The sequence below is a fragment of the Gracilinanus agilis genome, chromosome 1, assembly GCF_016433145.1.
Source record: "Gracilinanus agilis isolate LMUSP501 chromosome 1, AgileGrace, whole genome shotgun sequence".
NCBI classification, from domain to species: Eukaryota; Metazoa; Chordata; class Mammalia; order Didelphimorphia; family Didelphidae; genus Gracilinanus; species Gracilinanus agilis.
This window is the reverse complement of record NC_058130.1, coordinates 80,719,710-80,747,289: the sequence shown is the minus strand read 5'-3', so window position 1 is coordinate 80,747,289 and position 27,580 is coordinate 80,719,710. Positions and strand designations below refer to the sequence as shown.

The following is a 27,580-nucleotide window of genomic DNA, read 5'->3' as shown; positions in this document are numbered from 1 at the left end:
TTGAGCTTCACTTCATTTACCACTGAAGATACTTTTGATATCATCTATCAAAAGTATCAGGAAACAATTTTAAACCTTTATTTCCTAGTTCTTTCTTTTTATATTTTTGTCTCGCCATTATTTTATTTTTACAGTTAAAATTAGACCTTCTGGCTCCAAGTCAGATAGAGGTTTGAAATAGTCACTTCCATCCTCCTAGTTAGAAAAAGTGAGTTCAAAAGACAGCATAAAATGCATGTGGATTCTAATAAAGGTTTCCTTTCTCATTTAAAAAGCTGAATTTTAGATTATGGGCTAGAAGCTCAAAAAACAGGCAGCAGAAACATGTCTTCTTATTGGGAAGAAGTTGGTTGAGTTATTTGATGTCATCATTTTTGTCATGAAAATGACACCATGATGTCATGGTAAATGTCTAGTGCATCTGACTGTGGCTGATCAGACCAATATAAGCTCAGAAGGCTCTACCACAGGTCCACTATGATTATTTGGGATGAAGTGTCTCTAAATTTGCACATGTCCTGTTTCTTTTGATCTAATGAAATTCTGCTTTGCTCCAAGTCCAGCACCTTCTTTGATGCAGGCATGTCATGCTAGATGGTGTCTCCCACGTCTCCTAATCAATACTGAAGTTCTTCAGAGAGATCTTTAGAATGTTCTTGTATCACATTTTCTGACCTCCATGTGAGTGTATGCCTTGTGTGAGTTCTCCATAAAATATTTTATAGATGGGGAAACTGAGGTCCAGAGATATTAAATAATTTGTCCAAAGTTATAGAGCTCATCAGTTGTTCAATATGGGGGCAGGAAATGTGTGAGGTCTTTGAAAGAACAGTTGACATAAAATCAGGAGACTCAAGTTCCAATCTCAGTTTTGTTGCTTCATAGAAATGTGATTCCAGACATGCATCTGACCCCACTTCACCCCAAACCACCTCCCATTTTCCTCATTTGTAAAATAGAAGACTGTCTCATAGATATGATATGAGAAAAGTACTTTGTAAGTCTTTAAGTATTATATAAATGTAAGTTCTTATTAGTATGTTCTTTATATTATACCAACATAGACCTAATAGGAATTAGTGCAGGGGATTGTACCTGGAATTTCATGGACATAAGAAATTCCAAAGAAGGAAACTCCTTCTATAAATGCAAATCAGAACATATTCTGCATCTTCTAATTGGTATCTAGATGGCACAGGGATAGGTCACTAGGCCTGGGATCAGGACAATTTGAGTTCAAATTCTGCCTCAAATATTTACTATGTGATCTTGGGCTAGTCACTTAATCTCAATTTCCTTAACTATAAAACTGGAATAATATTAGCACTTATCTCCCATTATTGTTGTAAGATTCAACTGAGTTTTTTTTTTCAATAGTGCCTGGCACAATTTGGAATTATGCAAAAGGGCTTTAAAAGAATGCATTCCCTTTGATCAAACAATACCACTACTAGGTTTGTACCCCAAAGAAATAATAAGGAAAAAATACTTGTACAAAAATATTTATAGCTGTACTCTCTGTGGTGGCAAAAATTTGGAAAATGAGTGGCTGTCCCTCCATTGGGAAATGATTGAACAAATCGTGGTGTATGATGGTGACAAAATATTATTGTGCTGTAACGATTGATGATCTGGAGAACTTCAATATGAACTGGGAGAACCTCAATGAACTGATGCAGAGTGAAATGAGCAGAACCAGGAGAACTTTGGACACAGAAAGTAAAACATAGTGGAACAATCAATGTAATGGACTTTGCTACTAGTAGCAATGCAATAAGCCAGGATACTCCTGAAGTATTTATGGCACAATTAAGAGAAAGAACTATGGGAGCAGAAATGCAAAAGTAAAACATATGACATCACTTAGCCCATGTATATATGGGTGTGTGATAAAAATCACTCTATAGCAAAAATGAATAATATGGAAATAAGTATCAAATGATAACATTTGTATAACCCAGTGGAATTGCTTATCGGCTCTGGGAGTGGGAGAGGAAGAAGGGAAAGAAAGAAAATGAATCATGGAAACATGGAAAAATATTTAAAAATAAAAAAATGTTTAAAGTGCCTGGCACATAGTAGGTGCTATATAAAGGCAAGCTATTTGTTATAACTATTACTATTATCATTATTATTCTAGTCCTACCATTATTTCCTAGAGCCCAGAGATTGTGACTTGACCTAAGTTATATAAACATTATGTGTCAGACCAGGACTTGAATCCAGACTTTCTGGACTTCGATGTTAGCTCTTTCTCTCTAAAGCCATTTTATCAGAACATCTTTCTTAATAAATTTATGGATTATTTAATGAAAAAATATTCTGGTCATGCCTATATTAATTAGATTCATCTAGAATGCAAAGCAATGCTAAAACTTGCATAAAGTAATGGATGTTGATATTTCAAAGAGATTACATACTGAAGGAAGAAAAAAAATCTAATGTAAACCTTCCAGTTTAAGTTTTTAATATATAAATATCCCTACCTGAAGGCTGGCCTTAAGTGGCCCAAGGAGCCATTAAGATAGCTAGATAGGTCTAGGCCTAACCAAATCTTGGAATCTCTGTGGGAAATAAGTCAAATATCAATCCACAATCCTCAAAGGAGGCTCAAGAATTTGAACCATTAATCTAAGAGCATTAGGTACATGTGCACTTTAGACATTTTACAAATATTATCTCAGCTGGGAAATTACTCATTTTAATATCAAAAGGCTACAATTCAGATTAAATATCTGTCAAGTGATGCTGATTTATGAAACATGAGATAAAAAACAAACCAGAAGGGCTCATTTTAAAAGGTTTCCCCTCCTTTCCAGTTTGTTTTTAATTTCTCCTTAGGTGACTTGAATTAAAATACTTTTCTCCTGGTCTACATACTAGCGCCATCTATTGGTATCATCTGGCTAAAGACTTCAAATAACCATCACGCTCTTGGAGCAATTGAGTGCTAAAAGTTGATCATTGATGGAGACCATTGGTGTGTTTTTTGTGAAGGGAGAGCCAGATCTGCACAGTTAATTTCACTAGTGGAATGTTTATAAATAGCAAGCTTGATTTACAGGGTTACTTGATAGCCTCAAAGGACTGGTTTAACCAGGACAGAGAAATTTTAGCTAGTCATAAAAGTGACAAGTATGTAGACTTGAGTTAGCTATTATTTGGCTAAACATCAAACATATTTTCTCACTCTGGAATTAAAAATAAATATTTGGCTGAATATTTTATTTAAATGATAAAGTTTTCAAAAAAATCTGCAACAATCATTTGCATCAAAAATTCAGAGAGAGCAGTTTGATTAATGAAAGTTTCATAATCAGTTAGCAAAATGCTTAGTTTTTGACTGAGGATGCCAATAGGTCAGACTATCTGGTGCTTAATAGAACTCTTTTCCCACACTTAGTTATATATGTAGAACTGATGCTTTGTGAGGCATTCTCCACAGAACAGGGGCTCGTTATCCTGTTTCATGTCACATAGTCTTTAGACAGACTAGTTAAACCTATTAACCCTTGCTCAGAAAAATATTTTAAGTGTGAAAAATCATAGTATCATAATGGAAATTAATTATATAGAAAGTTAATAATTTTTTAATTCATAGAATTCAAAGAAACAAATCCTGCTAAAGAAGTCTATGTGGTATAACTGAAAGATTCCTAAATCCAGGCACTATTATTTACAAGTAATCTTACTTTACTGGCCTTCATTTTCATCATCATTAAATAAGGAGGTTAGACTAGACAATCTCTAAAGTCTCTTTCAGTTTTAATATTACACAGATCTCTGAGTCTATGGTTCTTATCTTTCTGTCAACTTGAAAATTTGCTGATAATGATCAATCCATTCAACGTGGATCAAACCAATTCATCCTGGATGTTGGGTTATTCCACCTGAAATAATACCTAATGATATATGCCTTGGCATAAGAAAACCGGGATACAAAGGCTGGCATTGTCACTTAGTAGCATGGATCTTACAGGCTATGTAGACCAGTCTGTTCCTTTTTACAAACAGAAGTTAAGAATGAACTGGCAATCAAAGATTTGTAGAATACAGAGAAAAGCATGCTATTATAAAACACTTTGCACAGTGCACAGCGCATTGTAGCCCTGAAATGCTTGTACCCTTCCTTTCCTCCTTCTCTTCTCTTTTTTCCCTGAGAGATAATTGTGACTACTGAAACTTTTGAGACAGACTGAAGAAGAGTCATGCCTGGGAAATGAATTAAATTCTTCTTAAAAGAGACACACAAAGGTTGAAAATCAAAAGGAAAGATCCTCAAGAGTCAAGAGTCACAGCAGAAGTAGTAATGGGTGTCAGTTTCCAGAGCTTAGACTTAAGTTGAGCCAGAAAGAATAAGCAACTAGACAACAGGGAAAAAGAGAAACTGAGGCTGAAAAGGGAGTGTAAAGGGAGAGTCAAGATGTTACAGAAAAGAAAGAGGTCAGGGAGGACTATCAGCCTTCTGTGGGTATCTTGATCTGAAAATACCAGTTTTGTCCATATCATCACAGACAAAGAAAAGAATACAAAAGATCTGTTCTTTCCCAAACTTCTATGACTTCTCCCCTTTTGCCTTTTCAACAACTCATATTGTAATATATTCTGTTGTGTTTTTTTAAAAAATCAAACATTTCCCATATTCTGAATTTCACCTCAAGCAGAAAGAAGCCAAAGGCTAGCTAGAGAAAAATTTAAAATTAGGCAGCAGAAAACTAAATCTCTGTCTAAATGTTGGGAATTTTCCTAACTGGGCTCTCCAAGCAACTGCTGACATTTTCCCAACTTTCATCTAACAAAAACTCTGTAAAGTAGCAGAGGAGGCAACCACATGGACCTAAGGGACCATAACATGCTTTTAAAAAATGAACTAATTGTTGTAATATGAGTGGTTGAATAGATTTCCAGTGATAAGGGGTGGGAAGAGAGTTCTAATGAGTACCAGCTGGTCAACTATACCCTCCACAGCAACCCTCACAACCATAGTGTTTATACAGATAAACTGAGGCTCAGAGATTTTTAAATGCAAAGTCACACAGGCAATAATTGGAAGAGAGAGGATTTAACCCCACAGGTCTTCTGGCTTCAAATCCAAGGTTCCATCTATTGTACCGCTAGTCATGTGAGTATGGATATAATAATAATGGATATAATAATAATACCTGGAAATATCATATAACTATGATATATTATCTTCTTCAAGACTCCTGCTGACCCACTCACAAGTGGAACCATCTTGCATGCTTTCTTTTGTTTTACAAACTTCAGCACTGATTATTTCATTTATCCATGGCTGGGTCCCCATTCCCAAACAAATAATCAGCATATTCCAACACTGCAAAGAAGACTAAATATTATGCCATAACTTTACTTTCAAATTTACTGTATATAATGGATAGTATATACCCTTGTATTTTTAATAGGAGAAAAGAAAGATAATGGCTGAGATGATATGGACACAGAACTTGGGAAACAGAAATGGTTGGCCAAATCCAAGGTTTTAGAGATAAAATAGACTTGAAAAGTCAAACTTCATTTTACAGATGAGGAAACTGAGCCCTGGACCCTCCCCCAAAAAATTAAGTGATATTTGTTCAAGGCCCCAACACTAGTAAATAGTAAGGCTTGAATATGACCCCAGGTCCTGTGCCTCCAGTTCCAGTACTCCTTCCATAAAACTACAATGTTTCTCTATGTGAGATGAAAGAGTATTATTTTATCATAATTTTAGACTATTCCTTTTTTAAATATAAAATACTTTGAGATCATGATTCTCTGAAGAGACCATATAGACAAAAATAGGAAAAAAATCTACAAATTTCTTTCTATAATTCCCTTCTTTCCCAGATTATGTCACTATAGGAAAGAGATGAGTGACTATTGAACAAGAAAGGGAATGGAAAATTCCAGAAGGCTGGCTTCCTTTTTGAATCTGACCCATAGGACCTTTCCTTCAGGGGATCTGGCACAAAATTGTTTATAAAAGTTAACAGAAGAGAAGGCCAAAGGCACAGATGGTTGTAAATTCTCAGCTTGGGGTTTAGCAATAAGCTCATTTGGGAAAAAAATGAAACAAACAAAACAAAACTTAAAAACCACAAACAAACAAATAATAAGAATTGTATGAAATCTTTATAAATGATTTATCCCCAAGACACATTCTAACAACTCAGCAATTTTGCCCTTTCACTTGAGGACCTTAAAGATTTTTCAATAATCAGTTCTGGTATAGCATCTGAGATCTTCAGATCTTCAAGCTTCTCAAGATAAAATTTATAAAGTAGGCAGATCTTAGCATATCCATTAACTAAAATTTAAAAATAAATACTTGATTGAGTCCCTGCTTCACCCATTGACAAGGATGTTGGGAATGAGAGTCTCTGTGATAGTTCATAAGCATTATTTATAATTCAAAGAAGTTATTAAAATACAATATCTGGTTTACCCAAAGTTTTAAGTAACCAAAAGACTGCATAAAATTATAATCTAGAATTATAGCCCAGAACACATACAAAGCTTCCTCTCCTGTGGGAAGAAGAAATAAGCATTTATCAAGTGCCTACTAACTGCCAGGTGCTATGCTAAATGTGAGAGATACCAAAAGAGGCAAAAGACAGTCACTGCAGTCTAATGGGGAGACCCAACATGCAAACAAATATATATAAAACAAGCTATGTATAAGATAAATAGGTAAAGATTCATAGGAGAAGGCAATGGAAGTAAGAAGAATTGAGGAAGATTTCCAGTAAAAGATAGGGTTTTAGTTAGGGAAAGTCAGGGAGGAAACTAGGTAGAATGGAGGATATCTAGAAAAAATGCCTATAGCTCAGAGATGGAGTGTCTGATTTATAAAACAGGCAGGAGACCATTGTCCCTGGATTGTAGAGTATGCAAGATATAAGAAGACTGGAAAGGTAAGTTCTCAAGGCATTAAGCATTTTGCATTGATCCTGGAGGTAACGGAGAGGCCATTCTTTAGTAAGGATTGAGGAAGGTGACATTATAGGACTCCTGCTTTAGGAAAATCTCTTTTATGGATGAATAGAGGATAGGTTGACATGGGGATTGAGGTAGGTAGATCTACTAGCACATCACTGTAATAATCCAACCATGAAGTAATGAGAGCCTGCACTAGAATGATGCCAGTGTCAGAGGACAGAAGAGGATGTATTCAAGAGAGGTTGCAAAGGTAAAATCAAAGACTTGGAAATAGCTTCGATATGGGATGTGAGAGGGAGGAATCCAGGACTCCTCAGTTATGAGCTTTACTAGAAGGATTGTGTTGTACAGGAAAAAAACAGGAAAGTCAGGAGAGGGGGAAGATTTAAGGGAAAAGATCAAGAGTTCTCTTTTGAACATAATTGAGTTTAAAATATTTATTAGACATTCAGTTCAAGATATATGAAAGCAGTAGAGATAACAAGATTGAAGGTCAGTAAAAGTTCTCATAATTTTAATTAAAGTTTTTAGAGCATACAATATCTAAGATGACAAAGGAAAACAATTTTCTTTAGATACAGTTTATCAAAATATATATTTTTCAAACCATTATAAACTCCATGTTTAAAGCTTACTCACCTTGTGAATTCATTATAGATGGCTCGATTAAGAAAGTATTCATGATGGGAAAATTTTCCAAATATAATAAATACAAGTAGAAACAACATTAGTATATAAGTCAAAAAGTTCCTGTAAGGGAAAAATGATGTGATTATTTTGTTGATTAATTACAATAGTTACATCAGCAATAATAGTGATAAAAATATGATAGCTAGCATTTCTATAGGGCTTTAAGGTTTGCAAAGTACTTTACAAATATTATCTCATTTGATCTTCACAATAGCCCTATTATAGTTGCTATTTTTATTTCCATTTTACAGATGAGGTAACTAAAGTAAAGGTTAAGTGATTTGCCCAAGGTTACAATAATAATCTTGCTAGTAAGTATCTGAGGCTCAATTTAAACTAAAGTATCATCTTAATTCTAAGCCTTTAGGTCTAGTTGCTATTCAACCTAACTCTAATGACAATACTTGATATGTCTGCAGCACTTTCAGTTTTGAAAAACCCTTTACCAAGATTATTTCATTTGAGTTTCACAACAACTCTATGGGGCAGATGGTATAAGTATGAATTATTGCCTCCTTCTACAGATGAGGCAACTATGATTCCAAGAAATGGAATGATTTCTCTATGATCACAGAGCTGGTAAGTATCAAAAATGGAATTTGAACCTGGGACTTCCTGACTCCAAACTCATAACCATATAGAACCATATTGTGAGAATTTATTTTTCTTATATTGCATTAATTCTCATGTCAAGGCTCTAGAGTAGAAAGGCCCTAAATTAATTCCTATGTATTAGGGAGAATTAATGTGTACTCCTGTGTCAGGAATCCCGGTCAAGGATTCTATCTAGGCTACAACTTTTTGTATTTTCTTCCTCCTCAGAAATTCCAAAGAATGCCTTCCCATTTAATAGAATTTGATTAATAAATGAAAGGAGCAAGGATTCTTTTCTTATGTGTGTATTTCCCAGGACTAGAGAATGAGAAGGGGAGGAGAGTTTGATGGACTACCTCTTAATTAGTTATTCACCAGTGAGAGAAGTCTTGAGATTTTCAAAGGAGGGACTGCAAAATGAGCTCTGAAAATTCTATTTATTGAGATTTGGGGTCTCTGGTCATGTGAAAGGGTCATTGACCTATATGTCACTTTATCAGTTATGATGTTGGCCTAACAAATAAACTGATATAATCAATAAAATGCTAGTCTTTCATAAAAATCACTCTCTTGAGATAATTTTAATCCTAACAATGTTTTTCATAACTTCATGAAAATGACTAAAGCATGAAAGGGTATAATCTGCACTGGGGGAAGCTATAGCTATATAGTTGAAGATCCTTGAAATGTTAAATTAAGTTAGAACTATATACTTATAAACATTTTAGGCATATTTATATAACCACTGATCTGGTTTGCTACTGGATAGAAAATAGTTACAACTTCTCTTTTAAGTAGGCCTTTATGTTCTTGATAAGACTGTTTTTTGGTGGGAAAATCCAGAAGGTCTGTTGCTCAAAGTTCTCTGCTTTTTAATCTCTTATCACTATAACAAGAAGAGTTATTTACTTTGTCCTTCAAGGTTTGAAAAGTACTTGCATGTACTCACAGTGTGGTGGAAAGAACACTAGATTTGGATTCAGGGTACCTGGGTTTAAATCATAACCCTGCCACATACTACCTATGTGATCTTGGGAAAGTCACTTTACTATCTAGGTCTTGAATCTCCTTATTTATCAAATAAGGGAGTTGGACTAAATGACCTCTATGGTGCATTTCATCCAACTTTAAATCTATCATCGCGTGGCACTAAATATAGAAAAAATAGGTACTCCAGGTATTATCACCATTATTTTATAGATAAAGAATCTGAAATTCAGGGATTAAGTGATTTGACCCCAATCAAGTAACTATTGCAGTACATCTCAGAGGCAGGATTTAACCTTGGTCTCTCCTTATTCTTAATCTATTCAATACTGTCTAAAAGATAGTTGGTAATTCCTACACATATTAGTCTTTGAGATACAACTAATCAAGGAACCAAAAAAGCACTGTATTTGGAGTCTGAGATCCTGAGTTTGAATCTTAACTTTCTTACTTATGGGCTATTTGGCTTTGGGTAAGTTACTTAAAATCTCTGGGCCTCAGTTTCTCTAACCATAAAAAGAATAACTAGGAATAGACAATAGTTAAGGTTCTTCCATATGCTAATGTTGTGATCTTAAGTGGCTTTGTGATATCCAATCAAAAAGAATTATGCTGAAAATTACTTCATCTGATTTAGTACAGGCAGTCAGATGAAGTAAAAATGATCATCAGCAAGGAAAACAGCAAAGCTAAAATTACTCCCATTCACAACCATAAGCAAATGGTTTGGTAAAAACAGAGACTGGGGGAACTAGAGCTGACCTGAAAGAAAATAGGCAATTTTTTAAAAGTTTATCTTTATTATAATCAAAATATATGATCCTTTATTGGTAAAGGGCTAAACAAGTTGTGGTACAGTATATTTGTATATTATACTGCATATATATGTATATATATATATATATATATATATATATATATAGAGAGAGAGAGAGAGAGAGAGAGAGAGAGTATATGTATATATATAGAAAGAGAGTGCACTCAAAAAACATAAATGACTTGATACAAAATGAAGGCAGCAGAACCAGGAAATCTATACCAAATGACTAAGACAATGTGAATAGAAAAGAGTAAGGAAACAAATATTTATTAAGCATTGACTATATTCCAGGCACTGTGCTAAGCATTTTGTAAATATATCTTATTTGATCCCTGTAACAAGCCTGGGAGGGAGTTACTATTATTATCCCATTTTATATTTGCGGAAACTGAGGAAGACCAAGGTTAAGTAACTTCCCCACAGTCACAATTAGTATTTGAGGCTGAATCTGAACTCAGATCTTACTGACTCCAGATTCAGCTGAATGCTGTAAAAGTCTAATAGCTGAGCTTCACCCTCAAGAAGATATAAATGAAGCCACTCTCCTCCTTTATTTGCAAAGGTAGGGAATAATGACTATGAAATGCAATGGATAATTATTAGACTTTTTTCAACATGGTTATTTTTATAATATTTTCCTTTTTTCTGGGTTAGAAGGGGTGGTGCTCTGGATAAGGGGAGGAAGGCTAAATTTGCAAATATAATTGATTTAAAAACACATACAAAAACAATTTTTAAATAAGCAAACTGAAAAGAGACTTTGCTGCATTGAGGTTCATTATTACCTGTCTCTTCCCTCAGGGGTGGTCTCTCCCTACAGTGCCAGTACCCTTGTTCTTTCTCCCTCTCCTCCAACTATCCAAACACATTACTGTCATTCACAATAAAGTATAAATGACTTCTGGCTTAATATGACATCCTATTCAGCATCTAATATTTAGATATTATGAGGTATTAATAAACCTTATCCAATGGAATGAAATACTGATGATGGAAATTCAGGCATTATTGAATGGGATGGGGAGAAGTATTTGAGTTTTCCCTAATGCTTGCGAAATCATAAAGGATAAACTATTGTCTACTTACACCCAGGTATGTCAACCCAGATGACTCATAGATTTAGGGCTAGGAGTGACCTTAGAGATGATCTAGCCCAACTTTCTATTTTTCTATTTCTAAAGATAAGGAAAGTGAGGATAGCATGAGAAATAAGATATTTGGAGGACTTGATTTTAATACAGGTAATCTATATTTTGGAAAGGGAGCAATCTGTTACCTTATCATTGTGTTTGGGGTTCTGAAGTAGGTAGAAATCACTGTTTTCAACTTATCTTTTTCTACTGCCTCGTAATTCTCTGCAATTGCCTCCTTACAAATGATCATAATATAGCCTAGCTCTGACCTTTGAGGGCCCTTACAGATATTCGGAAATGGGCGAAGACTAGACTCAGCCTTCCTGACTTACTTCCTCTATTCTTAATTTAGTGCCCACACATTGGAGCAATCTTGAGGGTTCAGATAACAACTATTTCCAAAAGTTGCAACATTGGAATGCCTGAAACTTGGACCATTCTTACTTGACATAGCATGAGTTCACTTATCTTTCTATCTTCACATATCTTCCAAAATAATTTTTATTTGGATGACCTTGCCTAGTTTTTCATCTCTCTATGCCCTTTGGATTTGGGGGAATATAACTTTTAGACAGTTTGTCATGAATCTCAGAATTCCGTGGATCCCTTGTTGACACACTTCCAAAAAACACTGTATATCAAGAAAACCATGACATTTCTCTTTGGAAAAAAAACTACTTTGAGAACATATTTTATAATAAAATGGAAAGAATGACATCCCACATTAGGCAAGCAACACCATTGCCTATTTCTATAGTACTTTTAAGGTTTACAGTGCTCTTTCTTCCTAACAAGTCTTTAGGTAGGCAATACAAGTATAATTTTCCTCCCACTGAGCATTTTATAGATGAGGAAATAGGTAAAGTGACTCTCTTCATGGTCATCTAACTGCTAAGTGTCAGGCCTAGGATTTGAACCCATGTCTCCTGATTCCCAGTTCAAAGATCTTTGTGCTCCAACTTACCTCTCAGAGTAAGTAATAAAGCAGTTTTAAAAGATGATTAAGAGTGGTAACTATATGACATGGCTTCAAATGTTTTATTTGAGGAGCAATATTAGATCACTGTTCATTCACAAGAATTATTGGAGAGATGACTTGAATGTGTGGTTGTTAAGATGAAAGGAAATAGTTTCAAGGCAATAAGTGTTGTTTTTAAAGAAGACAGCAATTCCAGGAGGGATGGGTGAGTGAGGAAAGAGGAGGAGACAATTCCACTCATGCTTGAAAGTCAGAAATGAACTTGTCTCAGAACCTTTGAGTAAAGAAACCAGCCCCAAAACCATGTTTTTCCCACCTAATTGCTGTTTGTAAGAGCACTTCTTTTCTAATTCTCCATCTTGCTTCTTTTAATTGGGCTAAAGTTGGTGGGTGGACCCATTGTAAATAACGTGCTCTTTGACGGGCTACCAGTATCTGTCAGGGAGAAACATACCATTCATTAGTCATGCTAGAAAGAGAAAATAAAAGAGTTACTAAGAATTCTGTACAAATCAAGAAATTAAGTCATCACAAAAGAGTATATTTCACCTTATAATTTAACAACAATATTCTCCCTGTGATTGTATGTGGTTATGAATTATGGAACACCACCAACTTGGAAGAACCAAAATTATATGTAGTTGACATGCTAGAGAGAAAAATACTGAGGGCTTCATTTTCTACATTTGTAGTACAGAGAGAATACTCATTGGGAGAATTACCTTGAACTTCCTTTCCCATGAAGTTATATGTCTTGCTGCAGCCAGGGCATTGCCAAGCTTCACTAGGAAAGAACTTGGTGAAGAATCTTTTGGAGATAGAAGAGTTACTTTACTTTAAAAGCAGAGAGTCAAAGGCAGCTAGATGGCTCCGTGGATTCAGTCAGGCCTAGAGATGGGAGGTCCTAGATTCAAATCTGGCCTCAGACACTTCCTAGTTGTGTGACCCTAGGCAAGTCACTTAAACCCCATTGCCTGGCCCTTACCACTCTTCTGCCTTAGAACTAGTACATAGTATTGACTCTAAGATGGAAGGTAAGGGTTCAATAAATAAATAAATAAACAAAAAATAAATGAATGAATGGATGAATGAATGAATAGATAAAAATAAATAGATAGATAGATAGATAGATAGATAGATAGATAGATAGATAGATAGATAGATAGATAAATAAATGAATAAAGGCAGAGAGTCCAGAGCACCATCATTGGTGAAAAGGGAAAATCAAGCTAGGGGCTGGCTATAACCAGAATGGAGAAATAAAAGAGAACAGCATAGATAATGTGCTAAAAGGACCTACTTGTACAATAATATTTAGAGCAACTCATTTTGTGGTGGCAAAAAATTGGAAATTGAAGGAATGTCCATCAATTAAGAAATGATTGAACAAATTGTGCCATATGTTTGGGATAGAATACTTTTGTGGTATAAGAAACAATGAGCAGGATGATTTCAGAAAAAAAGCTGGAAAGATCTACATGAACTGATGCAGAACAAAATAAGCAGAACCAGTAGAAAATTATACAGAGTAACAGTAATACTGTATGATGATCAATTGTGAAAGACAACTATTCTCAGCAATACAATGATCCAGAATAATTCTGAAGGACTTATGCTATCCACCTTCAGAGGAAAAACTGTTAGACTCAGATGGAGAGCAAAGCATACAATTTTTACATTAGTTTCTTTTTTTATTTGGGGGTTTTGATTTTATATGAATATTCTCTTGTAATAATGACCAATATGGAAGTATGTTTTGCAGGACATTACATGTATAACCCAGATCAAATTGCTTACCATCTCTGAGACGGGGAAGGGAAGGGAGAGAGACAAGTTGGATCTTATAATTTTGGAAAATGTATGCTGAAAGTTGTTATTACACGTAATTGGGAAAATCAAATATCTTTGAAAAAAGGGGGGGAGGGGAAATAAAACATTCAACACTGCCCCTGGCTCATAGAAGATGATAGATAAATGGTTATTTACTTCCCTTCCTGTTGTTTCCTCCACCCCTATCCCCAATTTAAAAAAAAACACCATCAGTTGGTAGAAATTTTCAGTTGATGAGCATTAACAAACTTAGATAGGCAGATCTTCAGAAAATAATCATACCCAATGCCTTTCTAGCTTGGGAGGATCTGACCCTTTCAATCTAGGATGAGACATCAGAATAGGACTTTACTAGAAGGCTGTGTATATAAATCTAATAAATACCTGTGTAAATAAAAAATAGTACCAGTCTGAAAGAATACATACTTCACATAGTATCACTTTTATGGCCAAGAAGTGGATTAGTTATTCAGCTCATCCTGTTATCATATGTGCACCTACTTGAATTTATCCTTTGTATTCTTTTCAGGGAAATATATAGGGATGTTTTCTGCATAATTTATCATATGTGTGTGTGTTGGGAGAAGTAGAAGACATCAATAAGCAATTCATTATCTTCAAAAGCAAAAATCTAAGTCTATCTCAAAGAATAATTTTGGATAAGGACCATGAGAAGCAAAAAGACACATTTTCTCAATTATATCCTATAAAATAACTCAATAATAATAAATGATAATGACAACTCCTATTAATGTAGTTCTTTAATGTTTGTGAAGCACCTACGGAATTAAATCTCTTACTTTTTCAAAGTCAGCTGCAGTGTTGGGAGTGGAACAGTATGAAGAGTACAGAGCATGATTCTTGGAAAGATGATGCAATTCATATTCAAGGTTCTTGGCTGCATCATATAATGCCTCAATAAAGAAACCTTTGTGGTCTCTTTTTCTCCAAGCTAGGGCCAATGCCACAAAGAATATCTGGAAAGAAAATCACAATGTAACTTATAGCCAAATCCATTTGGTTTGTTACCTTTCTCACCACAAAAAACTCCTTTCTGTTCCCAGACCAGAAATGGTACTCAAGTTTTAGGTTTAATTAAGCCCTTTTCAAATAAATAATGGCAAGCACAAGAATAGACACAACAGGTAAAATGTCTCGCTATGTTATCACTCTAATCTTCTTGGGGTCTCCAAAACTTCCCCCCTTAAAATGTGTAGATATATTGTTAGGAGGCCTCTTGCGGTCCTAAGAAAGTTTTTACCAAAAAAACTCCGAAGACAGTTTCTTAGGATTACATGCCAGGCTCTGACTTAGAACTAGAATGAGCTCAGAGATCAATGATCAGAGACAGAGCTTCCCCTGATCTTAAATATATACATTTATCAGAGACTACTCCCTCCCTGCAGGGCTAGCAATGACTAGATCTCAGGAGAGTTTAGTTAACAAAGCCACATAAACACCAGTTGAGCTCATGGAAGGGTCATGCTTTAAAAGTTTCCCTTTCTGAATAAAATTTGTACCATAAATTGCAAAAATCTCACATACAGGGAAGACACTCTGGGACCCTGAACCACAGGAATCATGCTGTTTCCTACTACAAAGTTCCCACCAAACTCTTCCTCTTAACCCCAAAGTGGTCCATTCTTTGTTTTTGTAGTTATCACAAAGAGGATGACCTAATCAAAATGAGTGGCAGTTATATTGTCTCCTCCATTTAAATAACTGGTGTATTCCAGTGGGTGGAAATGCTGAGGGCACTCATCTTGTACAGCTCCTCCCCTTCAGACTTTTTTCCCTTCTATAGCTCCAATCTTGGGTTATCTCTGCTATAAAAAGGACAATGTATGAGGAAAAAATGAAACTCACAGATAATTCCCAAAATTTAGCCAATTCTTTCAAACTCCAGTAAAAAAAAAATCCTTTTTTTAACATGGCAGTAAAGATTCCAATTCTTGCATTGTGAAGCCCAAGATCCAAGACGTTTTGTATATTCAACAGCAATCCCAACCTACCTCATCCCCATAACGTACATGAAATTATATTGTCTGTCCATATTTTAGAGGTGGTACCATAGCACAGAGAACACTGGTCCAGGAGTCAGTAAGATTCATCTTCCTGAGTTCAAATCTGATCACAGACACTTATCAGCTATGTGACCCTGGATAAGTCACTAAACTCCATTGCCTAGCCCTTACTGTTCTTTTGCCTTGGAAACAGTACACAGTGTTGATTCTGGGGCATAAGGTAAGGGTTTAAAAAAAAAAGTCATCTATCCTAGCCCTTTAACTTCATAAATAAGGAAACCAAGGCCCAGAAGGAGGAAGTGACACCAAAGGTCATGTTAGATTGCTATATGCTAGTGTAGATATTCAGTAAAGTCTTATGGGCTGGCCAAGAACATCAAAAACGCTTGGCTTGAATTTTAATTCCTCCAATTACTCTTATTCTTCTCTCCATCCCCAAAACTATTAGGATCTGCAGACCTGTTTGGCTGATGGTTGATAGATAATCATGGGGATGATAGTGGTGGGTCTAATCATTCTATTAAAGAAATGAAACCATTATAGCAAATTTCCTTTTTAAGTGTCCTAAAGGAAACAACAATGACTTGTTGTTGTGGAGGAAGGAATTTCTATTCAACAAAAGAATTATCTACTTCCTGGTCACCCCTGTGCTTAGCACAATACCTGGCATATAGTAGGTCCTTAATATTTATTGATTGATTGATTAACTTTGGGCTTACCAATGATCAGGCACATTGTTTTGTTTTGTTTTTTTCAACAAAATGATAGTGTTTAGAATGTTTCTTACCATAAGTGGTTGGACAACAAAAATACAACCCACAATGGAAAAAAACACTGAATGGATCCACTGGATGCACTTTGAAGGATCAAACCTGTACAAGAGGGTAAGAATGGAACTGTATTTTGAGATATTCACAATCAATTTTCTTCCTACTTCCATAACTATTTTTATTGCTTCCACAGTGGAAACTAAACAATGGATTTGAGGGGCCCACTTATTTCATAAGTCCCTTCCCCCTACTAAAGATGATCCCTTTGGTTTTAAATAATACGCTAGAATATTTTTACAAGTCGATCCCTAGTTTTTCTGCTACACACCTGCAAATTCATTCTCAATAAAAATCTCCCTAGGGACATGGATGAAAGCAAACTCTGAAAGGAATATATTTCATTATAAAGTCTACGAGAGGATGGGGCACTGCCTTTATCTAAAATGTTATTCTGCCTAGCATAGTACTTTGCACACAGCAAGTACTTATTAGTTTCCGTTTAGTAGGCTGGAATTGAACTCTATAGTTACGTGGAATGTTGATTTGACAGAATCATAGAACTGGAAGGGATCTTAGCTAGCTAGTAACTAGTTTGGACCTCTTGTTTTAAAGAAAAGAAATTGAGATTCAAGTTAAACTAGCCATCTGTCATCTAATTAGTAACAGAATTGAGACTACCCAAATGCCAAAGACAATCCTCTTATCTCTATACAATACTGCTCTCTTTAGGTGAATTTTGGTATAATAATTAGTAAGCTATTGAGGGATGACCCCAGGGTGCTAGTCAAACATATCCTCTTTCCATAAAAGTGAATAGAATGTTCTCCTGCCTGAAAATCCAGCAGAGTAGTAATGCATTGTTTATAAAGCTTGGGGAGTAAATCATTTCCCAACATTCACCCAAAATGTAGTTTACTGTTTCATTAAGAGCTGAAAGGGAATTCAAAAGTTATAAACTGTAAATTATAGTTACTTGTCTAAAATGACAGATAACATGAGTGTGTTATCATGGTGGGGGATTTGAATCCAAGTCTTGAACCCCAGGGGGAGTTTCTTTTCACTGTGCCACTTTGGTTCAAAGCAATTAGATTTTAGAATTTCCACTGTGCCCACCATTTCAATGTCTTATTGAATTTCTAGCTTTATCCTTTTATATGCTTAGCTAGAAAATAATTTTACAGATTATTAGCCTCATATTTGGAAGTAACTACCAAAAATTCATATCTAAGAAATAAATATTTACCTAATGATAGGTAATTTATATTACCTTCCACTCCACCAATTCCCTTAGTCTATGGTTTATCTATAATTGTTATATCATTAGTAATGAAGTCATGTTGGAGCACTAAATTTGAGAGAAAGGGAAAATGTAATGATTCAATCCAGTACCAGCCCAGATGATTGCTATCGTTTAAAATGGCATATTTCGCTTTTTACAATCAGAAAGATAAAATTATATCACATTCTGTCTCGAAATGGAAAGAGAAAAGGCATGATAGAAATCTATTGTGTATCTATTTAATTACCAGACATTGTTCTCTTTACTCAGAACTGGCAGTAAATAAATCAGTTTTGTGTGTTCTGGGAAAAGGGCCAGTCTCTGATTCTGTGAAACTTGAGATATTCTTGCATGTCTTTCTACTACGAAGCACAATGATGTTTGCACCAGTCTCTCGGCTCAAAGGGTCTCCTCAGAGAGTTGCATTTTTGAGACATTCACACAGTCTTTTGCCGCCAAGGCTTGTAAACTATGCAACTTGGCAATTTGAACACCAACTCCTAAAACTTTCTATGGGGTTATGTGGAATAGAACCATTTTTTTTCATTTAAAAAAGGGTGATTTATAATGTTGAAAATGTCAGTGATTCACTATAAACTCTTTACATTCAAAGTCATTATCAGTCTGGCAGCATCTTGTCTTTCCAGCTCATTTCACAGTACCATGTGAAAGTCTGCTACCATTCTGGGCTTATTAAACATCGCTCTCCTGTATATATTCTATCATCGAGTCAAACTGGCCTTGAAGTTTCTCCCATCTCCTGTCTCTGAGACTTTACAAGGTCCACTTTCCTAGGCTTGGAATGTATCCATCTCCTTACTCATCTCCCCTTCTTGGAATGCCTGGCTTCCTTCCAAGCTCCATTCAAAGACGTGCCTGTAATGATTCCTCCAGCAAATGATGCCTCCCTGCCAAAAGTCATATCACTTTTATTCTGTGTATACTTCTATGTGCACATTGGTTTCCCTTGACAGAATTCAAATGCTTTTAGAGGAACAGGGTCTGCTAAACTTTGGACCTTATACATCTGGTGCCTTGCCCAATGCCTGGCACATAGTAGATACTTAATAAATCAACTTATTGGTATATAATATCTTTTATAGGCAGCTAGGCAACAAAGTGGCTAGAATGCTGGACCTGGAGGCAGAAGGACGTGGGGTTTAAATCTAGATTTGGACACTTTCTAGCTGTGTGATCCTAAGCAAGACACTTATTAACCTCTATCAACCTCAGTTTCCTCATCTGTAAAATGGGATGAATAATAGCATTTACCTACCTCCCAGGAGGTGTTGTGGGGATGAAATGAAATAATATTGTAAAATGCTTTGCAAACCTTAGAGTGTTATGTGAATGCTAGTTGTTATTATTTCAAGGAAAATGAAAATGACACTAGTTACAGCTACTGCTACTACTACTATTACTATTACTACTGCTACACTACTACTACTACTACTACTACTACTACTACTACTACTACTACTACNCTACTGCTACACTACTACTACTACTACTACTACTACTACTACTACTACTACTACTACTACTACTACTTCAACTGAACTGGACAATTTATTCAGTGTGCCCCAGTCTTTTTTTACCTTCTCCCTCCTCTGTGCACATGCTGATCCCCCATCTCAATTTACTGAAATTATTTTCCTTCAACTCAATTCCATGATATCTTTTCTGGTCGCATCCCAATTAAAAAATCTCATGTCACATTTTTTGTCTTCACTATGTACTTTATCATTTTTGTACATGTATTATAATTATTTTGTGGACATATATAACCATATAATTAAGATTAAAAGCACAATGATAGCAGGAACTATGTAATTTTTCATCTATGCATTCCTTGCACCTAGGAGAGTGCCTAATAAATGTTTAATTGTATTTAAAATGGTATGCAGTCATTTAAACCTCATTGCCTAGCCCTTATTACTCTTCTGCCTTGGAACCAATACTTATTATTGATTCTAAGATTGAAGGTAAAGGTATTTTTTAAATAAAATAAGAGAAAATAATATGGACATAAAATAGAACTTAGAAAAATAATACAATTATTTATTTATATTTCAAAAATTTTAGATAATGCTTTTTCTCCAGGAAGTCATTAAGACTGAAAGTTGCTCTAAGGTTGATTAGGACATGTACTTGTTAGGTTTAAGAGAATGTGTGCTAAGTCAGACCTACAGGCCTGGATTATGGTACTTTGAGTGTATTTTGGGCCTCACCGATATCCTAGTAGTCCTGCCATCAACCCAGAGGCAATAGAAACCAGCCCACAAGTGACCCAAGCCACGTAGGACAGCCAATGAGGAAGAACCATCAATTTTCGTGGAGTAGATTCTTCTAACCCATTGCTAGACTCTAAAAAGAAGACACAACGAAATACAATTTGTAAAAATATATATATGTATATATGTATATATGTACACATATATACATATTCTAAGAGGTGGTTTTGAAAACATTTCAAATGGAAGACTTGAGGGGCAATTAGGTACTTGGAGTAAGATCTGAGTCCATTTACTAGCTAGATGACCCCAAGTCACTTACCATCTTTCAGTCTCAGTGTTCTCAACTCTAAAACGGGGATTATAATGTTGCCACCTTACAAAAGGCCAAATAAGATTATTTATATAGATATCACTTTGCAAATTAAAAGTTATATATTAATAGCAGATATTATTATTGTAACTAATTATTATAATTCATCATTGGTTATTTTCCAACAGATCAAAAAGACTTCTTTAAAACAATACTCTCTAAAGTGATTTTAATTTATAATGACACTGTTTTCACTTATGATCAGAGTAGCACAGATTTAGAGCCAAGAGAAACCACAGAAGGCCTGAGAGTCCGTCTTGATATTGTGCTTAAGTATATTTGCTTAATTTGAGATCTTTGCTAAATGATGCTCCTTCAACCATGCAGAGACTTATAGAAGTCTTCCATCATTACTATTTACTATTACTGTTATTTTCAGATAAGCGATTCTGGTTTTAACACATTTTCCCTCTTTTGTTTGGAAGTTTGTTTTTTAACCTTTACCTTCCATCTTAGAATCAATACTAGGTATTGGTTCCAAGGCAGGAGAGCATTGAGGGCTAGGCAATTGGGGTTAAGTGACTTGTCCAGATTTGAACTCAAGACCTCTCTGTCTCCAGGCCTGGCTCTCTATCTACCAAATCACCTAATTGGTCCTTGACTGGCAGTCTTTTAATGATGAAGAAGAATATATATATGTATGTATGTATGTATAGTATCCCAAAAGTCTTAGTCTAGTCTTAAGCTATTAAATCTTGAAATTTATTCATTAAAGTATTCATTAAATTCAGAATATATGATTCAGATATTATTTATCATATTGATATAAACTAATTATCTACATTCTTGTGTACCAAAAGAACTGTTAGATCGGATTTCAGAGATACTTGCCAATAGCATTTGAAAGAATGTAGAAAAAGAGTATAGTTAACACAAAATTGGAAAAAAATATTTGTTGAAAAAATTAAAGGCAATGGGGACTATAAACTAAAGACCAGTGAGCTTGACTTAAATTCATGGGAATATTATAGAATGTAAGATTAAAGAGATGAATGGTGAACATTAAAAGAAAGCTAGGAATCTCAGTGGTAGAGAGATTTAAAAAACATGCTTATTAGAATAGAGGAAAGATTTTTAATAGACAATGTTTATCACAAATAGCCATCAAGGCTTCAGCAAGAGTAGGTCATAATACCAAATAAATGGGTTTTTTTCTTTTTTTATGGAATAATTAAACTGTCAGTTAAAGGGTAATGCTGGAGATTCTGATTTTATCCTGATTTTAGCAAAACATTTGATAAAGTATCTCAAGCAATTATTATGGAAAATCTGGAGAGAAATTAACTAGATCATAATACAATGAGATGAGCTCAAAACTGGTTGAATGGCCGGATTCAAAGAGTAGTCTCTAATGGGTCATTGTCAGTTTGGCAGGAGATTTCAAGTGGAGAATCCTAGGAGTCTGTGATCGGTATTATTTAACATTTTTATCAACAACTTGGATGAAAGAATAGATGGCATGCTGGTCACTTTTGTATATGACATTGATCTTGGAGAGATCACTAACATGTTGCCAGACCAAGTCAGTGTCCAAAAAGATTCTGATAGACTAAGACATTTGGTTAAATATAATAATAATCTAATAAGGTAAAATTCAATTCAAATAAATGTAAAGTCTTATGCTTGGGTTAAAAAAATAAATCTTCTCAGTACATCAGGGAAGATAGGATTTGACATCAGTTTATCCGGAAATATGTTAGTGTGCTTTAGTCTTCAAGTTTAAAAAAAAAAAAAAAAAGAACAAATGTGATCTTGGAACTGGATTAAGAATGAATTATTTCCAAAATGATGAGGTGACAGCCCTTCTGTACTCTAGTTAAGCTATATCTGGAGGATTATGGTGAATTCTGGGCATGATTATTTTTTAAATAATTTATATTTTATTATAATATTGTTATATTATATTTGTATATATTGATCATTATATTATTTCTAGGCTGGAGAAGATCCATAGGAAGGCAGGATAGTGAAAGGTCTTGAAAAATCCATCATAGGAGTATTTGAAAAGTGAGAATATTTAGGATATGATAGCTTTCTTCAAAAATTTGAAAGGCTGTTACTTGGACAGAGGTGACTAGACATGTTCTACTTTAAATTGCTGGCCCCACAGTGTAGGATCAGGGGAAATGGGTAGAAATGTCAAAAATTCAAATTTGGGCTTGAGGTCATAAAAAACTCTCTAAAAATTAGAAGTGATAGAGTGGAATGGGCTGCCTCCAGAGGTGGTAGGATACCCATCATTAAGCGCCTTCAAGCAGATGTTAAGTAACCATTTGTCAGCTATTTTATAGAGTAGTTTGAGTATAAATTGGGCTGCTATGGTTTGTTACTAATGCAGGGATATGATGGAGCTAGCTCTAATTAACTGGTGAGACTGCCAAATTTTCAATGAGAACAATTCTTCTTAGGAAATCTGCAAAAGCTACCAATCAGGACTTGACTATTATCCTGCTGATTGCCTAGTTTTTAAAAAGTGAAGAAGAAAATGTTATCGATACAGATTAAAACTTAAAAGTATATTATGTTGGGGACAGCTGGGTAGCTCAGTGGATTGAGAGCTAGGCCTAGAGATGGGAGGTCCTAGGTTCAAATCTGGCCTCAGACACTTCCCAGCTGTGTGACCCTGGGCAAGTCACTTGACCCCCATTGCCTACCCTTACCAATCTTCCACCTATGAGACAATACACAGTATTGACTCCAAGACGGAAGGTAAGGGTTTATTAAAAAAAAAAAAAAAAGTATATTATGTTGAGATGCTAGGTGGCTCAGAAAGCCAGACCTGATTTGGGTTCAAATCTATCCTCAGACACTTCTTCGCAGTGGGATCTTAACCCCAGTTGCTTAGGCCTTACTGCTCTTCTGCCATGGAACCAAATATCTAGTATTGATTCTAAGATGGAAGGTAAGGGTTAAAAAAAAAGGATATTGTATTTGTATTTTGGTTTTGATTTGGCTTTCCAAGAGCCAAGTGTTAAATATTTATGAACACACCTCTGCTCAGGTCTCTTCCAACTCTATATCTTGTGATTCTGGGATAAGCACAGTATACAGGTTTTTTATACGAGACTTTGGGAAAGTCAGGGAAAAAAATCATTGCAGCATTTGATTTTATAGACCCTCTTGTTATCCATAATAAATGATTAATTAAAATGACAATCATCTTATTTTCACAACAAAGAGGCAACTCCAGAGAAAGCTCAATGTTTTCAGAGTTGCTGATTCAAAATTGTTTTCAATTGCTGAATAGAAAGAAACATTTTTTAGAAAATATCTAGCCCCTTTTTTGGAGGGTCGTCCGAAAATGCAATTTCATTCATGGATGGAATGCCTGATTAGGAAAATTTCTTCTACCAAGGCAAATGCTCTTCAATTTCAATAAGCAATAATTTAGTGAACTAATCAATTCGCAATAAAGTGACTTGCTCAGCATCACTCAACTTACATTTATTAAAGGTACCATTTGAATCCAGGACCTCCTGTCTCTGAGACTGATTCTCTTCTATATACCACAGTCAGCTGCCTCACATTTTGCAAATTTTCAGATCTTAAAAACAAGTAATCCATAAAAAAAATTGTGCATTTCTATTAATTGGCTAGATGTGCCTATATCTGACTAGGGCACATTCCAAACATGCCCGAATATTGTTGGGCATATTCTACATATATGCCAACATCTACTTGGAAATAAATATATATAAGTATATATTTAAAGTAGTATTGGGGTTTTAAGCCTTAATTTGTCTAAATGTGTTAAATTCTACAGATTTATTGATTTTTCTGATTTTTCAAAAGGATTATATTTAAGAATGTTTCCCAGCAACTTCTTTGCAATTATTCTAGGCATGTGTAAACTCTACATGGAAGATGGATACATATTTTCAATTGTCCTGAACTATGAATATGACCTGAGGAGCAGTTAGAATGAGCATGGGATCCTTTTGGAATAGCTCTGTCAAGGTCAATGCTGTAGTCTCCAAAATGCCTGGAGTATCTGACAAAGGCAGCATTGTTTTCTTCCTTTTTCTCATTTTCCTTTCCAGAGGAAGCCACCAGAGTAAATTCCTCCAGTGCATTTTGCTACAGAGAATGAGAGAAAAAAAGAATAATGTTTATTAATATTTGAACATCAGTGGAAATAAAAACATCCCAAACGCTCAGAAAGATTTACAAGCCTGAATCAGGGAATGTTTTGTGCACTGATCCTTTAAGTGAATTCTGAAAGAGCGAAAATATGGAGGGTGGGGGGGAAGCAAATGGCCACAATGATTCAGACCTGTTAAAAACTACGGAGCAATGGTGGTATGTAGAGGATAAAACCAATAGGATGTGTGAAAAAATGAGAAACTACACAATAGTATACTTTAAGGCTGGTATGGTACTACCTGAACACTCTATTCAAGAGATGTTTTTAAAAGTCAGATTTTTGAAATTATGTAGTTCAAGAACTCAATTGCAGAAAAATCAAAAGTAAAAAACATGGAATTAGCTCCTATTTACCTCATATTTATTCTGTGTCCATTGATGGAAATCATGACCTGATGAAAACAAGTTAGAAGTAGGATATTGAGCTGAGGGACATAATTAAAGGGTGATAGGCAGAGGGTTTCCCTTGGGTACATCCTTCTAAACAGATGACCCTTTTTTGAGAACCAGAAAATATCTATAGCGCAAGATTTTTATGGCACTGATACCATAATGTGGACTCATCTCTAGCAAACATTGTACCTGAATAAATGTTAATTTGATGAAAAAATTTAGCCTCCTTAAAGGAAAAAGTTTATTTGTTTCTCCCCCTACCTGGGGGCTTGAAGTCTTTATATTTCCCAGAGTATTTATATATAATATAAAAGTGCTTATATATCATATATAAATATATATATATGTCTGATTTCTACATTTAGGCTCTACAATTTAAAACTGGATGAAGTTGTAGGTTATTTTGTCCAATCCTCTTATTTTTACACAAGACAAACAAAAGAGTTACTTATCTAAGGATATAATAAGTAGCAGAGCCAAAATTCAAAAGTGTTGTGGGACATCTGATCATAAATCCAGCATTTTTTTCCACTGCTCCATGCTGCCTCTTCAATCCTTCTCAAAATTTTACTGGTCAATTCAGATGGCTCTATTTATTCTTAGAAATTCTGTTTTGCTTTCTTTTTTCTCCTTTCACCTTCCTTTTTAAAGGTTGGATCTCCCTCTCTTACTCAGGCAGGAAGTGCAGAGGCTATTCATGCACCAAATCCTCTTACTGATTACTCCCTCCTTAAGCCATCTAGTGGTCCTCTACTTCTGGGGGCATCACCCTATAAATGCTGAACTTGCTGTGGACACCTGAATGGCATAGCTCACTACAGCTCAGAACTCCTGAGGTTAGGAGATCCACCAGCCTCAGCTTTCCCAGGAGTTGGAATTACAGGAATGCACTACCATGCCTATATCTACTTTTCTTTTGGAAAACAAAAATAAAACAAAGGAACTTTCTCTTTTGTTTGTCAAGTCTTACCTATTTCAGGAAAATTACTTTTAAAAGGCCCAAATTGTGTTTAACTTAAGATTTATATTTTCGGATGCCTTTTGCTTTTACCATTTTCATTTCTGAATATACCTCCTTACCTCAATCAGGAAACCACCTCTTTTAAAAAAGCTTTAAAAATAAAGTAAAAACTATTTGGCACAATTAACTAATATTGACAGTATGTGATAGCATATACAATATTACACACTTATAGTTGGCCATCTCTCTAACTATGTGAAATAGGCACCTTTCTTTGGTTTTTTTCCCCAAAATAGATTCATTTATTTCCAACTTAAATTCATATATTTTCCTGATATAACATTGTTTTTAGGTGTTTGTATTTGCAAATATATGTACATGAAACAGTGATACTGTGTATTCTTTACCCTTTGATGAATATGTTGGAGATCCTCTTTGGAATTTATATTGGTTATCAATGGGATTCCTAGTGATTTTCTGTGGAAGTAAATAAGAGACTTTATTAAACATTTTTCTTTCAGTGTAACACACAAAATGAACAGATCAATCCAACAACCCAAGCCATTTCATTTTTACCTCACTGAGCCTGAATAGTAGAGACAGCAATAATGCCACTGGGGAGATGATGAAAATGGAAAGCATGCCATTCATTAAGGAGACTACAGAGACATCTAGGAGGCCAACTTCAGGAAAGTACTTTAAAAAAAATTACACACCCCTAAGTAAAAATTGTATTAATTTTAAAATATCAAACATAAATTTACTCTGAAGCATAATACAAACAACATAAATGTACAGTATTTTGATTCTATAAAATTTCCCTTTACTGAAGTTTACTTTCTTGTCCATTCCATTGAGATTCCTCTTTCACCCTTGGAAAATGAGAAGGTAGGTATTTACTAGAATTTTTTTAACTACAATTTTTTCTCTAAATAAATAAACAAATATTTAAAAAATATTTGAGTCTCAGTTCCTTGTTTATAAATTACTGGCTAAGAAAAACTAAATACAACTTCTTAAAAATTTCACATCCTTGGCTGTTTGTATTAAATTACATATACCCTGAAACAACTAAAGCCTTCCCTACAATTAATATAGAACAAGATATCCAACAACTGGTTCAAAATCTTCAACATATGGAAACAGAGACAGCTGTTGTTTTAGCATTCTTAAGTGCATTCTCCAATCACCCAGAGGTCATGGGAAAGTTAGCAGTTTCATAGCCTGATGAGGGAGCATATATTTAAAGTGTTTTTCCTTTCATCAAAAGTCATTATATGGTTTCTCTCAAGGAATCAACATATTTAGTCTAAGATAAGAACTTAATTTTAATCTTCCATAATTATTTCAATGACATTAGCTCTGTTCTTTCAAAAGTTGTCATTTCCACTGTAAATTTACTTGGTCCATTCTAACCACTTTTCCTGACTT

The 27,580-nt window shown here is 34.9% G+C and overlaps 1 protein-coding gene across 1 annotated transcript in view; it reads right to left on the bottom strand.

Annotated features, from left to right (window-relative positions):
* Nucleotides 1-27,580, bottom strand: part of PKD1L1 (polycystin 1 like 1, transient receptor potential channel interacting) — a 176,696-nt gene that overhangs the window by 29,576 nt on the left and 119,540 nt on the right. The window contains exons 36-44 of the mRNA XM_044656906.1: nt 26,726-26,845; nt 26,557-26,626; nt 25,150-25,187; nt 24,558-24,729; nt 20,277-20,412; nt 16,784-16,868; nt 14,773-14,949; nt 12,459-12,577; nt 7,579-7,689 (exon numbers count right to left, since the gene is read on the bottom strand). Coding sequence (XP_044512841.1) covers nt 7,579-7,689; nt 12,459-12,577; nt 14,773-14,949; nt 16,784-16,868; nt 20,277-20,412; nt 24,558-24,729; nt 25,150-25,187; nt 26,557-26,626; nt 26,726-26,845 — 1,028 coding nt within the window. The remainder of the gene's footprint in view (nt 1-7,578; nt 7,690-12,458; nt 12,578-14,772; nt 14,950-16,783; nt 16,869-20,276; nt 20,413-24,557; nt 24,730-25,149; nt 25,188-26,556; nt 26,627-26,725; nt 26,846-27,580) is intronic.